The sequence below is a fragment of the Anomaloglossus baeobatrachus genome, chromosome 11 (genome assembly GCF_048569485.1).
Source record: "Anomaloglossus baeobatrachus isolate aAnoBae1 chromosome 11, aAnoBae1.hap1, whole genome shotgun sequence".
Classification (NCBI taxonomy): domain Eukaryota; kingdom Metazoa; phylum Chordata; class Amphibia; order Anura; family Aromobatidae; genus Anomaloglossus; species Anomaloglossus baeobatrachus.
In genome coordinates this window covers 176,348,140-176,363,757 of record NC_134363.1, presented here as the reverse complement: position 1 = coordinate 176,363,757, position 15,618 = coordinate 176,348,140, and the positions used below count along the sequence as shown (strand labels likewise).

General features: G+C 51.1%; 1 protein-coding gene across 2 annotated transcripts in view; it reads left to right on the top strand.

Moving 5' to 3' along the window:
* DIXDC1 (DIX domain containing 1) overlaps positions 1-15,618 on the top strand; it is a 136,520-nt gene that overhangs the window by 85,411 nt on the left and 35,491 nt on the right. For both annotated transcript variants that reach the window (XM_075328461.1, XM_075328460.1), the window contains 2 exons: positions 12,246-12,358; positions 13,732-13,877. In XM_075328461.1, the coding sequence (XP_075184576.1) occupies positions 12,246-12,358; positions 13,732-13,877 (259 nt within the window). The remainder of the gene's footprint in view (positions 1-12,245; positions 12,359-13,731; positions 13,878-15,618) is intronic.

Sequence of the window (15,618 nt, the reverse complement as noted above, 5' to 3'; positions counted from 1 at the left end):
GGATCTATGGATATGTGATAACTGGCTTATGACTGGGGGGTTACACCACTAGGGACCCCTCCAATCCTGAGGATGGGAGCCTGCAGTTCACCGTCTGAGCAGAGCGGTGGTCGGTGATGTGCACCACCTCCATTCATTGCCACCGCTCCATCATATAGGGCCCTGCAGACTTACATGCTCCAGATCAATGGGGACCTATATATATATGTGATAACTAGCATATCACTGGGGGTTTCACCACTTGGGACCCCTCCAATCCTGAGGATGGGAGTCTGCGGTTCACCGTCTGAGCAGAGCGGTGGTCGAGGATGTGCACCACCTCCATTCATTACCACCGCTCCATCATATAGGGCCCTGCAGACTTCCATTCTCCGGATCGGTGGAGATCTATGGATACTTGATGACTGTCTTATCACTGGGGGTTACACCACTTAGGACCCCCAACAATCCTGCGAATCAGAGTCTGCAGTTCATCATCTGAACAGAGCGGTGGTCGGGGACGTGCACCACCTCCAGTCATTGCCACCGTTCCATGAGATGGGGCCCTGCAGACTTCCATGCTCTGGAATGGTTGGGGTCCCAATGGTGAAAGCCCCCCAGCAATGGGAAAATGATAACTTGCTATCTTTTGACAGACCTTTTGGGTTATTTCCATTGACTTCTATGGAGCACATCTGATGTTGTGTTGGATAGTCCTGAAGTCACCGTCCACGGCTGCCATGTGACTGACCCATAGACCCGACAGTAATGTTTAGGGATGATTAGGCGAGCACTGCACAGTGCTCACATACAGATATATCCATCCTTACCTAGTGAATTTCTTTAAACCTCTGATACATTCTCACGTAGACACATATAGCATAAACACCGCCCGACAGAGTAACACAACATTTTTATTAAAGCTGCTCATCTGGAGACATATTGAACCAGGATGAAAAGTAAGGACATGTGCGTACACTGCACTGCACTGAAATTTTCTACACCACAAAAAGCATCATGTGGCCAAAAAAACGCATCTGCTTTTGGTGAAATCAATGGCTGGAAAGGCTAAAAAATGCAGGAAAAAACGGACCAACAATTGACATGATGCAGATTTTTTTCTGCACCAAAAACTGTACGGAAAGAAGAAGCAACGTGTGCACAGCACTTCTCATTTCTCATAGACTTTGCTGGGATAAGGAGAGCATGCCTATTTGAGCAACAAATTGCAACAAAAACTGCACCGTGCGCACAGGGCCTAAGGAAGGACACGTGTGTGGATATGTCAGCGTTATGGGCATATGTGAGGTGCAGGATGGGCCTCGCTGTAATTGATGACCTTGATGAAGCACAGATGGTACCTGATTTTTTTTTTCACAGCTCTCTCATCTGTGCCTAATTGGCCATATCCTTAAATCCTGCCCTGCCTAATACCATGGAAAAGCCCTGATGCAGGAGGAAGCCTTTTCATTAATTAGATATGTAGTTATTAGGGCGGTAATATCGGATGAGGGGGTGGGTCGAGCAGCCAGCACCCCCCACCGACCAGCCAGCACCCCCCACCGACCAGCCATCACCCCCCACCGACCAGCCATCACCCCCCGCCGACCAGCCAGCACCCCCCATTGACAAGCTAGCACCCCCCACCGACCAGCCAGCACCCCCCCGCTGACCAGCCAGCAGCCCCTGCCGACAAGCCATCACCCCCGCCGACCAGCCAGCACCTCCCACCGACCAGCCATTACCCCCACCGACCAGCCATTACCCCCACCGACCAGCCAGCACCCCCCGCCAACCAGCCAGCACCCCCCGCCGACCAGCCAGCACCCCCCATTGACAAGCTAGCACCCCCCACCGACCAGCCAGCACCCCCCGCTGACCAGCCAGCAGCCCCTGCCGACCAGCCATCACCCCCGCCGACCAGCCAGCACCTCCCACCGACCAGCCATTACCCCCACCGACCAGCCATTACCCCCACCGACCAGCCATTACCCCCGCCGACCAGCCAGCACCCCCCGCCGACCAGCCAGCACCCCCCACCGACCAGCCAGCACCCCCCACCGACCAGCCAGCACCCCCCGCCGACCAGCAAGCATCCCCCGCCGACCAGCCCCAGCAGTGGCTGGATGTACATAATCTACAGAGATGGAGAGCAGGCATTAGTGATTGCAGCTCAGATCACAGTAACGTCAATAGGAGCTGAGCTGCAGTACCTGAAAACGGCCACTACACGGTGTACGGAGCTGTGCTGTACCAGCTCCATGCACTAGATACATCTGACAACTGCCCGAGCTAAAAACATCTGCTCTGTGGTGGTACCGGGTGTCAGACCCCACCATATTGGATATTCATGACCTATGGTTTGGACAAGTCATCAGTACTTAAATTCTGAACAACCCCTTTAATTCCTATTTACATCTGTGTTAGAGCTATTGTATCATTTCTCAGTTTTGTGCCTTTTTTTTTTTAATATTGACCAACTTTTATACCTGAACTGAAGCACTTTGGCCTTTTGGGGGCGGTATAACGGACTGACCTTACATTGTATGAGACTTGTGTGATCCCGGCCATACACTTATTGCTCAATGTATCAAATGTAAATAATAATAAAAAGCATTAGATACCACTCCGCTCCCCCGAGGGTCCGGAGCCGCAGCTCCGGTGGTCTCTGCTGGGCCCAGATGACGTCTCATCCAGTCCATCACCTGATCACTGAGGCCACTGATTGGCTGCAGAGTCAGGTGACTGATCCCATGGAAGTCACGGCAATCAGGTGACCAATAGGACGGGGCGTCATCATTTTCGGACTTCCCTTTTTAAAAAGCTAGTGGAAAACCTCTGTATTGTTGAGCGCATTTAAAGGAAGGGATATGGACGCTTTAGCTGCCAGAAGCATAGATGAGGCAGAGTGGGGAGCGTGCCGGGTGCTCGGGCTGCAGACAGTTGTACCACCGCAACACATCTCAGAAACATGGCATAAATCCCAGCCCCATCTCAGTGGCCCTTCAGCCCCCATCTCAGTGGCCCTCCAGCCCCATCTCAGTGGCCCTCCAGCCCCATCTCAGTGGCCCTCCAGCCCCATCTCAGTGACACTCCAGCCCCATCTCAGTGACACTCCAGCCCCATCTCAGTGGCCCTCCAGCCCCATCTCAGTGACACTCCAGCCCCATCTCAGTGACACTCCAGCCCCATCTCAGTGGCCCTCCAGCCCCATCTCAGTGGCCCTCCAGCCCCATCTCAGTGGCCCTCCAGCCCCATCTCAGTGACACTCCAGCCCCATCTCAGTGACACTCCAGCCCCATCTCAGTGGCCCTCCAGCCCCAACTCAGTGACCCTCCAGTCCCATCTCAGTGGCCCTCCAGCCCCATCTCAGTGACACTCCAGCCCCATCTCAGTGACACTCCAGCCCCATCTCAGTGACACTCCAGCCCCATCTCAGTGGCCCTCCCGCCCCATCTCAGTGACACTCCAGCCCCATCTCAGTGACACTCCAGCCCCATCTCAGTGGCCCTCCAGTCCCAACTCAGTGACCCTCCAGTCCCATCTCAGTGGCCCTCCAGCCCCATCTCAGTGACACTCCAGCCCCATCTCAGTGACACTCCAGCCCCATCTCAGTGGCCCTCCAGCCCCATCTCAGTGACACTCCAGCCCCATCTCAGTGACACTCCAGCCCCATCTCAGTGGCCCTCCAGCCCCATCTCAGTGGCCCTCCAGCCCCATCTCAGTGGCCCTCCAGTCCCATCTCAGTGGTCCTCCAACCCCATCTCAGTGGCCCTCCAGCCCCATCTCAGTCTCCCTCCAGTCCCATCTCAGTGACACTCCAGCCCCATCTCAGTGACACTCCAGCCCCAGCTCAGTGACACTCCAGCCCCATCTCAGTGGCCCTCCAGCCCCATCTCAGTGGCCCTCCAGCCCCATTTCAGTGGCCCTCCAGTCCCATCTCAGTGGTCCTCCAACCCCATCTCAGTGGTCCTCCAACCCCATCTCAGTGACACTCCAGCCCCATCTCAGTGACACTCCAGCCCCATCTCAGTGGCCCTCCAGCCCCATCTCAGTGACACTCCAGCCCCATCTCAGTGGCCCTCCAGCCCCATCTCAGTGACACTCCAGCCCCATCTCAGTGGCCCTCCAGCTCCATCTCAGTGGCCCTCCAGTCCCATCTCAGTGGTCCTCCAGTCCCATCTCAGTGGCCCTCCAGCTCCATCTCAGTGGCCCTCCAGCCCCATCTCAGTGACACTCCAGCCCCATCTCAGTGGCCCTCCAGCCCCATCTCAGTGGCCCTCCAGCCCCATCTCAGTGGCCCTCCAGCCCCATCTCAGTGGCCCTCCAGCCCCATCTCAGTGGTCCTCCAGCTCCATCTCAGTGGCCCTCCAGCCCCATCTCAGTGGCCCTCCAGCCCCATCTCAGTGGCCCTCCAGCTCCATCTCAGTGACACTCCAGCCCCATCTCAGTGGCCCTCCAGCCCCATCTCAGTGGCCCTCCAGTCCCATCTCAGTGGCCCTCCAGTCCCATCTCAGTGGCCCTCCAGCCCCATCTCAGTGGCCCTCCAGTCCCATCTCAGTGGCCCTCCAGTCCCATCTCAGTGGCCCTCCAGCCCCATCTCAGTGGCCCTCCAGCCCCATCTCAGTGGCCCTCCAGTCCCATCTCAGTGGCCCTCCAGTCCCAGTGGCCATCATACGTATCCTCGTACAACTTGCTCTCATTCATTATAGATGTTTCTTACATTTGGTGCTTTGTCCTCCTTTTGATTGGCGGCTGGTGACCTATGTGCTTTATGGATCCCCCACCAGGTCCTAACCCTTCATCCAAGGTCACAGGTGGCGGCCTGGCCCTTTAATTAGTGTGATTACTTTCTATTCATGGGTTGCTGTATATAATCGGATGCTGGGTATAGATCTTCCGGTATTAGGGTCCTTTTTTGTGGCTGTGGTTATTAGATAGGAGACTTGGGGCGACAGCCCCCCCCCCCAGTCGTCAGTGGATATTATCAGCAGCACTCATTATGGCGTCAGTATGTCACGATCGCGCCATTGTATGGCTGCGGAGAATTTATTTCCACCCTGGCAATGAACCCTGGCCTTACACATGGGGCTGTCAGCACTCTCCTCTGAGGCTGACATCATTCCCAATTAGCAGAGGTTATAGATTTTGCATGTATGAGGGCTGAGTATCACCCGTGTATCATCAATTTCATCATCACTATGAAACACCGGGAGCAAAGGGGAACGACGTTGCATGTGCGCAAATCTGCAACAGTTTTTGCTCCACATTTTCTCGTATTGGCGTGTACATCAGACGTCCATTCTTTGACTAATGCCTCCTGATTCCTCTCTATGATCTACATCTGCATAGTCCTATGTAAAGCAATGTTGCTATTTTGTATAGTGTTAAAATAAAAATGGCTAAATTTTAAAGAAAAAAAAATCTTGTCGGTGTCAGGGGAGCTCAGCCGTGTCTTGTGTGTGGCTGTAAGACAACTGTCTGCAGCAGGAGCCTCCCCCCACAGCTCTGCATGCAGTATTTATCAACAGAGAACATGTTTTAAATGCAATCATATATGAAGAAATATTTCCTACATTGGTACCTAGTAATGAGATTCATCCTAGGCAAGAGTGTGATGATGATGATGATGATGATGGAGACGCACTGGATCGTGCGATCGGTGATTTCTCAGAGGACGTGTAAAAAGCAAATATATTTTAGGCCGTAAAAGCCTCAGTAAACCCTTGATAATTCAGGAAAGCCTGACTTTCGGCAGCGCGTCGGCCCTTTGATGTTCACGAGAACAGGACGCTCCTTCTAGAAACGCGTCTGTCATTCCTGTGATTAATTCATTCTGACGATTCTCCGAAAAGAGGCCGAAGGCAAAAAAATCCACGATTTACAGTGTCCTAGAAGGAAAATACAAGGTAAACTTCAACTGCATCCAAATACCCTGGCTAAGGTAAGGTGGCATCTTGGATGTGTCGCCCTTTTACACCCCCAGAAATCGGCACCCGGGGCACATTGACCAGTTGTCCCCTACAACTATGCCCCTGAGATGGTTTAATGATATCTGATTTTCCCCAAAACGTCCAAAATTATGGACAATCAAAAGACCAATGTAAATATACAGGCAGAGGTAAACTGTGGATGACGAGTGACCAATGCTGACGTGGCAACTTGGCAATCGTTGGCTTATATTTACATGTAGCCATCCTAAAGAAAGATGATAACTTCAGAATGTTCGTAATGTTTAGAATAACCCTATTAAGGAGAATTTGTCTCCCAAAAATGACCTAGTATTCAAATCACGTTTTTATGATAAATGTGTTTTATAATAGGTTATATCACAGCTCACCTTCTCTTCCTCCAGTACAATGACTGATAACACCTCTATATACAGTAGATAACACAGGATCCACCATTCACAGTGTCACAGCTCACCTCTTCCTTATCCTGTACAATGACAGATGACCCCTCTACATTCAGTAGATAACCCAGGATTCACCATTCGCAATAGGTGATATCACAGCTCACCTCCTCCTCCTGTACAAGGACTGATAAAACCTCTATACAATAGATAACACAGGATCCACCATTCACAATAGGTGATATCACAGCTCACCTCCTCCTCCTTTACAATGACTGATAACACCTCTATATACAGTAGATAACACAGGATCCACCATTCACAGTGTCACAGCTCACCTCTTGCTTATCCTGTACAATGACAGATGACCCCTCTACATTAAGTAGATAACCCAGGATTCACCATTCACAATAGGTGATATCACAGCTCACCTCCTCCTGTACAATGACTGATAACACCTCTATATACAATAGATCACACAGGATTCACTGTTCACAATAGGTGATGTCACAGCTCACCTCCTCCTGTACAATGACTGATAAAACGTCTATATATTATTTATTTATTTTATTTATTTATATACATTAAATAACACAGGATCCACTTTTCACAATAGGTGATATCACAGCTCACCTCCTCCTCCTGTACAATGACTGATAACATCTCTATATACAGTAGTTAACACAGGATCCACCATTCACAATGTCACAGCTCACCTCTTCCTTCTTCTGTACAATGACAGATGACCCCTCTACTTTCAGTAGATAACCTAGGATTCACCATGCCCAATAGGTGATGTCATGGCTCACCTCCTCCTCCACCTGTACAATGACCAATAACCCCCTATATACAGTAGATAACACAGGATACACCATTAACAATAGGTGATGTCACAGCTCACCTCCTCCTGTTCAACGACTGAAAACACCTCTATATACAGTGGATAACACAGGATCAACCTAGCATAATAGGTGATGTCACAGGCACAGCTCACCTCCTCTCTCTCCTGTACAATGACTGATAACACCTCTATATACAGTAGATAACATAGAATCCACCATTCACAATAGGTGATATCACAGCTCACCTCCTCCTCCTCCTGTAGAATGACTGATAACACCTCTATATACAGTAGATGACACAGGATCCAGCATTCACAATAGTAATGGCATGATATAGCAGCACAGGGCGGGCTGCAGACGTGTAGTATAAAGCTATAGCGGTAGTATATATGTGCCACCATATGCAGGTTTTATACATGGGTTTCAGTTCCCGCTGATGTTGATGGATCCCGCAGCTCTGGAGTTTTCTGTCCTGTCATATTGATCTTATTAGTCTTGATCAGGATTGATCCCTATCGCACACGACCTCCATTCCAGTCTTGTCCCCGGCAATTTGTTACCATAGATCGCTGGTCTAATAAATGAGATGAATTATTAAGCCCGGGCTGACACCGTTTAGAGGGAAGACATCGCATGCGAAGAATTCTCCGGAGGATTGTTTTCTGGCTTTGTCTGATTTCATGTAAAATCCCATTAATAATATATTAGTGTTTTATGGCGTCTGATGAGGATACAGATGAGAAGTATACAGTATATGTCAGCGTGTGAGGACCGGCGGGGGGCCGACCGGGGGCAAGGGGCAAGGATCTGGCTACAGAATTGCAGGAAAAGGGGTTAATAAGAAAAGAAGAAACATTCAATATGTATTCTAGCCTAAAAGATGGATGATAACTGCTCGATTGGTGCTGGTCTTACAATTGGGACCCCCGATTACCAAAATGGGATACATGTGGCCCCCTCTTCCCCGTCCCATCCATCCATCCTCATCTGAAAATGTGAATGCTGTAAAATAAGTAATAATTAAATGTACATATCTGGTCTGATATATTCTGCTCTCTATTGAGGATTGTGGGGTGCGGAGCCGGCCCTATAGGAGGGTTTTGGAGGCGCCACCGCTGAAGCCGGCGTTATTTCAATTAAGTCACCGTTCTTCTTCCTTTGAAGCCAACAATAGGCACGTAACGCTGCCCAGATTAATTCTATCAGTTTATGGCTTCAAAAGAGTTAATCACGATTTTTCTTTAAATTAATTTCCCCGGCGGTCCCAGCTGCGGGAATTAATGAGGTATTTGGCCTTTTAAGCTGTTGAATAGGAAGAGCGGTCGTATCAAGATAAGAGCGTCTCATTGTGCGATCAGAAGCCGCCACCTGCTGAAGCCGGCACCGCACATCCTATCCCACATCTAGAAATGTGTCCAAACCCCCCGCACCGAGACTGACACAGCGCTGCGCTAGGAGACTGCCTGTGCCTCAACGTCGGGGCCTTCCCGGAATACGGAGGGTCTTGGGGGGTGTTTCCAATATACGGCAGGTCTTGTAGGGTGTTCCCGGTATACGGAGGGTCTTGTGGGGTGTTCCCAGAATACGGAGGGTCTTGTGGGGTGTTCCCAGAATACGGAGGGTCTTGTGGGGTGTTTCCAATATACATAGGGTCTTGTGGGGTGTTCCCGGTATACGGAGGGTCTTGTGGGGTGTTCCCGGAATACGGCGGGTGTTGTGGGGTGTTTCCAATATACAGAGGGTCTTGTGGGGTGTTTCCAATATACAGAGGGTCTTGTGGGGTGTTTCCAATATACAGAGGGTCTTGTGGGGTGTTCCCGGTATACGGAGGGTCTTGTGGGGTGTTCCCAGAATACGGAGGGTCTTGTGGGGTGTTTCCAATATACATAGGGTCTTGTGGGGTGTTCCCGGTATACGGAGGGTCTTGTGGGGTGTTTCCAATATACAGAGTGTCTTGTGGGGTGTTTCCAATATACAGAGTGTCTTGTGGGGTGTTTCCAATATACAGAGTGTCTTGTGGGGTGTTTCCAATATACAGAGGGTCTTGTGGGGTGTTTCCAATATACAGAGGGTCTTGTGGGGTGTTTCCAATATACAGAGGGTCTTGTGGGGTGTTCCCGGTATACGGAGGGTCTTGTGGGGTGTTCCCAGAATACGGAGGGTCTTGTGGGGTGTTTCCAATATACAGAGGGTCTTGTGGGGTGTTCCCGGTATACGGAGGGTCTTGTGGGGTGTTTCCAATATACAGAGTGTCTTGTGGGGTGTTTCCAATATACAGAGTGTCTTGTGGGGTGTTTCCAATATACAGAGTGTCTTGTAGGGTGTTTCCAATATACAGAGGGTCTTGTGGGGTGTTCCCGGTATACGGAAGGTCTTGTGGGGTGTTCCCAGAATACGGAGGGTCTTGTGGGGTGTTCCCAGAATACGGAGGGTCTTGTGGGGTGTTTCCAATATACAGAGTGTCTTGTGCGGTGTTTCCAATATACAGAGGGTCTTGTGGGGTGTTCCCGGTATACGGAGGGTCTTGTGAGGTGTTCCCGGTATACGGCGGGTGTTGTGGGGTGTTCCCGGTATACGGCGGGTCTTGTGGGGTGTTCCCGGTATACGGGGGGTGTTGTGGGGTGTTCCCGGTATACGGAGGGTCTTGTGGGGTGTTCCCGGTATACGGAGGGTCTTGTGGGGTGTTCCCGGTATACGGCGGGTCTTGTGGGGTGTTCCCGGTATACGGCGGGTGTTGTGGGGTATTCCCGGTATACGGGGGGTGTTGTGGGGTGTTCCCGGTATACGGAGGGTCTTGTGGGGTGTTGCCGGTATACGGCGGGTGTTGTGGGGTGTTCCCGGTATACGGGGGGTGTTGTGGGGTGTTCCCGGTATACGGAGGGTCTTGTGGGGTGTTCTCGGTATATGGAGGGTCTTGTGGGGTGTTCCCGGTATACGGCGGGTGTTGTGGGGTGTTCCCGGTATACGGCGGGTGTTGTGGGATGTTCCCGGTATACGGCGGGTCTTGTGGGGTGTTCCCGGTATACGGCGGGTCTTGTGGGGTGTTCCCGGTATACGGCGGGTGTTTTGGGGTATTCCCGGTATACGGAGGGTCTTGTGGGGTGTTCTCGGTATACGGAGGGTCTTGTGGGGTGTTCTCGGTATACGGTGGGTGTTGTGGGGTGTTCCCGGTATACGGAGGGTCTTGTGGGGTGTTCCCGGTATACGGAGGGTCTTGTGGGGTGTTCCCGGTATACGGAGGGTCTTGTGGGGTGTTCCCGGTATACGGAGGGTCTTGTGGAGTGTTCCTGGTATACGTAGGGTCTTGTGGGGTGTTTGCGGTATACGGAGGGTCTTGTGGGGTGTTCCCGGTATACGGAGGGTCTTGTGGGGTGTTCCCGGTATACGGAGGGTCTTGTGGGGTGTTCCCGGTATACGGCGGGTGTTCTGGGGTGTTCCCAGTATACGGAGGGTCCTGTGGGGTGTTCCCGGTATACGGCGGGTGTTGTGGGGTGTTCCCGGTATACGGAGGGTCCTGTGGGGTGTTCCCGGTAAACAGCGGGTGTTCTGGGGTGTTGGCGGTATACGGGCGGTCTCGGCTCTTCCCAGGGATATTATACAGAACACTTTCCCACCTCGTCTTTCCTGATAATTAGGAAGAAGGATCGATATCTGCATTAATTATCATTTTCTATCTCCAGCTATGTCCGGAGTTGCTGCTATTTCTCCTTATGGCTGAAGCCTCGGTCTCACTAATAGGTAGAATGGTTCTCACCGGTCAGGGTTGTGTTTCACCCCGGCAGATGATCAGGGTCTCCCCATGCAGGATTAGGCAGCACTAAGCGCACTCCCCCATGCAGGCTAATGCGATTGCACTGTCTGATCATTATGGATGGATTGAAGCTCGTCTGACAGCTGCAATTTCCCATAATCCAGTGGGGACCCATAAATTAACCATTAGGTGCAGCCGCCGAGAAGTAAAAACGCAGGAAGGAGGCGCTGGGGTCACACATGGTCGTATCCTCGAGGGGTCACACATGGTCGTATCCCCGTGGGGTCACACATGGTCATACCCTCGTGGGGTCACACATGGTCGTATCCCCGTGAGGTCACACATGGTCATATCCTCGTGAGGTCACACATGGTCATATCCTCGAGGGGTCACACATGGTCATATCCTCGAGGGGTCACACATGGTCGTATCCTCGTGGGGTCACACATGGCCGTATCCTTGTGGGGTCACACATGGCCGTATCCTCGTGGGGTCACACATGGTCATATCCTCGTGTGGTCACATATGGTCATATCCTCGTGGGGTCACCCATGGTCATATCCTCGTGGGGTCACCCATGGTCATATCCTCGTGGGGTCACACATGGTCATACCCTTGTGGGGTCACACATGGTCATATCCTCGTGGGGTCACACATGGTCATATCCTCGAGGGGTCACACATGGTCGTATCCTCGAGGGGTCACACATTGTCGTATCCTCGTGGGGTCACACATGGTCGTATCCTCGTGGGGTCACCCATGGTCGTATCCTCGTGGGGTCACCCATGGTCGTATCCTCGAGGGGTCACACATGGTCGTATCCTCGTGGGGTCACACATGGTCGTATCCTCATGGGGTCACACATGGTCGTATCCTCGTGGAGTAACACATGGTCGTATCCTCGTGGGGTCACCCATGGTCGTATCCTCGTGGGGTAACACATGGTCGTATCCTCATGGGGTCACACATGGCCGTATCCTCGTGGGGTCACCCATGGTCGTATCCTCGTGGGGTAACACATGGTCCTATCCTCGTGGGGTCACACATGGCCGTATCCTCGTGGGGTCACCCATGGTCGTATCCTCGTGGGGTAACACATGGTCCTATCCTCGTGGGGTCACACATGGCCGTATCCTCGTGGGGTCACCCATGGTCGTATCCTCGTGGGGTCACACATGATCATATCCTCGAGGGGGTCACACATGGTCGTATCCTCGTGGGGTCACACTTGCCCGTAATGTGTGCACCATTGTGGTGAAATATTCTGCCCACGTGCCAGTTACGGGGTGCTGAGTGGTAACCCTCTGATATTTGCTTCCAGCCTGGCATCGCCAAGTCCTGTGCACAGCTCCAAGTCCGAGGCCAACGGGGTCCAGTGCGAAGAGAAGGCCGAAATCACAATCATACAGTGCGAGGAGAGCATAGCCGCGAAAGGTGAGGCCGTCAGTGCCGGCGACATATGCTGCAAACCACGCCCACTCTGCAGATAGGCCACACCCATAATTATTAAACCACACCCTTTATTAGAGGGGGCCGAAAAACCAGCACATGCATGAGAATTTCGGCTGATCTTATGTGCAAGTCCCGAGGCCACCGGTTGCCTCCTTTTTCCAGGTATTTGCTTGCTGTCAGTGAATGAAAACGCTCTCCTGTCCTGAGAACACAACTGTGTCCTGTCCAGACCATAGACTGATGAGCAGCAGCTGCACAAACATCTGATATTTTGCTACAGTGTATAAGTCTGGATACAACTTTTGAATGGAAAGAAGGACGTTCTCATTCAGTGACAGCAAACGGGAATCATGAAAATGGGAAAAACCTGAAACTGAATGTTATAAGAAAATTATTATAACTAAAGGTGGTCCCTAAATGGGACCTGTCACCTCTCCTGATATGTTAGATGATACAAAAAAGAATCAGTTTTTTTAATTGTTTACAATTTTGCATATTTTTTGCAATTTCTTGTGCTGTCCCTCTATTGTTCCTCCTGGAAATACATACATATTGTTAGCTGGGCAATATCAGTTAGGGGCGTGACCCTATACACTGATAATATCCAATCAGTGCTGACCTCTTAGACAACTGGAATGGTAATACACAGATGTCAATTTATTCATGCATTTCCAGGAGGAATAATAGAGGAAAGCCACAGTGAAAGGTTAGAAATAAATATATTTTTATTTAGTGGGGAACCATAAAATCTGACATTTTGCTACAATGTATCAGTCCAGAGTCGGGTATTTAGCTCACAGACTAGATACAATCATGTTCTCTGTCACCTCTGAATGTAAATACTAATCTTATTCACTGACATCAAGCAGAGATATTAAAAAAATGTGAAACCTAAGTTTGTCCCTACAGAGGATTTGTCACCTCTCCCCATATGTCGGTTTTCATAAATCCACTTAATCTAACAATTGGAGTATTTTTTCTTTCAATTCATTCTGCCGTCCCTCTATTACTCCTCCTGGAAATACATCAGATATGTTAGGTGGGTGTGTCCCTACACAATCTTACACTATCCAATCAGTGCTATCTATATTGGGAGGGACACACCCCTTTGATAAAGTGAATGATGACTCGGTTGTTAATTTTATTTTTACATTTCCAGGAGGAATAATAGAGGAACAGTACAATGCTAAGTTCCAAATAAAATAAAATAAAGATCCTGAATGTTTGCAATGTGGATATTATTGTAGCAGACGTGACGTAGTACTGTCATATCGTATCCACATAGTACCGCCATGAAGTGACACATTGCTGAGCTGCTTTTATCTTGCTTCGTCCTTTGTTTCTCTTGACCACAGATGACGCCCCCGCACCCCCACCCGCCTGTCAGCCCTCCAGCCCCGCCATATCCCCAGACACCTCCTGGGAGGACCATCTCCTGGAGCAGCAGGATCACTTAGAGAAGGAGATGGAGGAGGCCAAAAAAATGATATCTGGCTTACAGGTGAGTCTGAAGTGCTAAAATGCTGCCCCCTGCAGTCAGTGAAGTGTACTGTGATCCTGTTAGGGGCTGTCCCTTTGAGGACGTCTTGCTGCCGATCTTCCGCTGTGCTCTTTCCTTCGGCTGTGCTCTTTTCCTTCTGCTGTGCTCTTTTCCTTCCGCTGTGCTCTTTTCCTTCTGCTGTGCTCTTTTCCTTCTGCTGTGCTCTTTTCCTTCCGCTGTGCTCTTTTCCTTCCGATGTGCTCTTTTCCTTCGGCTGTGCTCTTTTCCTTCGGCTGTGCTCTTTTCCTTCTGCTGTGCTCTTTTCCTTCCGCTGTGCTCTCTCCTTCCGCTGTGCTCTCTCCTTCCGCTGTGTCCTTTCCTTCCGCTGTGCTCTTTTCCTTCCGCTGTGCTCTCTCCTTCGGCTGTGCTCTCTCCTTCCGCTGTGTCCTTTCCTTCCGCTGTGTCCTTTCCTTCCGCTGTGCTCTTTTCCTTCCGATGTGCTCTTTTCCTTCGGCTGTGCTCTTTCCTTCCGCTGTGCTCTTTTCCTTACGCTGTGTTCTTTTCCTTCCGCTGTGCTCTTTTCCTTCAGCTGTGCTCTTTCCTTCCGCTGTGCTCTTTCTTTCCGCTGTGCTCTTTTCCTTCCGCTGTGCTCTTTTTCTTCCGCTGTGCTCTTTCCTTCCGCTGTGCTCTTTTCCTTCCACTGTGCTCTTTTCCTTCCGCTGTGCTCTTTTCCTTCCGCTGTGCTCTTTTCCTTCCGCTGTGCTCTTTTCCTTCCGCTGTGCTCTTTTCCTTCCGCTGTGCTCTTTTCCTTCCGCTGTGCTCTTTTCCTTCCTCTGTGCTCTTTTCCTTCCGCTGTGCTCTCTCCTTCCGCTGTGCTCTTTTCCTTCCGCTGTGCTCTTTTCCTTCCGCTGTGCTCTTTCCTTCCACTGTGCTCTTTCCTTCCGCTGTGCTCTTTTCCTTCCGCTGTGCTCTTTTCCTTCCGCTGTGCTCTTTCCTTCCGCTGTGCTCTTTTCCTTCCGCTGTGCTCTTTTCCTTCCGCTGTGCTCTTTTCCTTCCGCTGTGCTCTTTTCCTTCCGCTGTGCTCTTTTCCTTCCGCTGTGCTCTTTTCCTTCCGCTGTGCTCTTTTCCTTCCGCTGTGCTCTTTTCCTTCCGCTGTGCTCTTTTCCTTCCGCTGTGCTCTTTTCCTTCCGCTGTGCTCTTTTCCTTCCGCTGTGCTCTTTTCCTTCCGCTGTGCTCTTTCCTTCCGCTGTGCTCTTTCCTTCCGCTGTGCTCTTTCCTTCCGCTGTGCTCTTTTCCTTCCGCTGTGCTCTTTCCTTCCGCTGTGCTCTTTCCTTCCGCTGTGCTCTTTCCTTCCGCTGTGCTCTTTTCCTTCCGCTGTGCTCTTTCCTTCCGCTGTGCTCTTTCCTTTCCGCTGTGCTCTTTTCCTTCCGCTGTGCTCTTTCCTTCCGCTGTGCTCTTTTCCTTTCGCTGTGCTCTTTTCCGTTCGCTGTGCTCTTTTCCTTCCGCTGTGTTCTTTTCCTTCCGCTGTGCTCTTTTCCTTCCGCTGTGCTCTTTTTCCTTCCGCTGTGCTCTCTCCTTCGGCTGTGCTCTCTCCTTCCGCTGTGCTCTTTTCCTTCCGCTGTGCTCTTTCCTTCCATTGTGCTCTTTCCTTTCCGCTGTGCTCTCTCCTTCGGCTGTGCTCTCTCCTTCGGCTGTGCTCTCTCCTTCGGCTGTGCTCTCTCCTTCGGCTGTGCTCTCTCCTTCGGCTGTGCTCTCTCCTTCC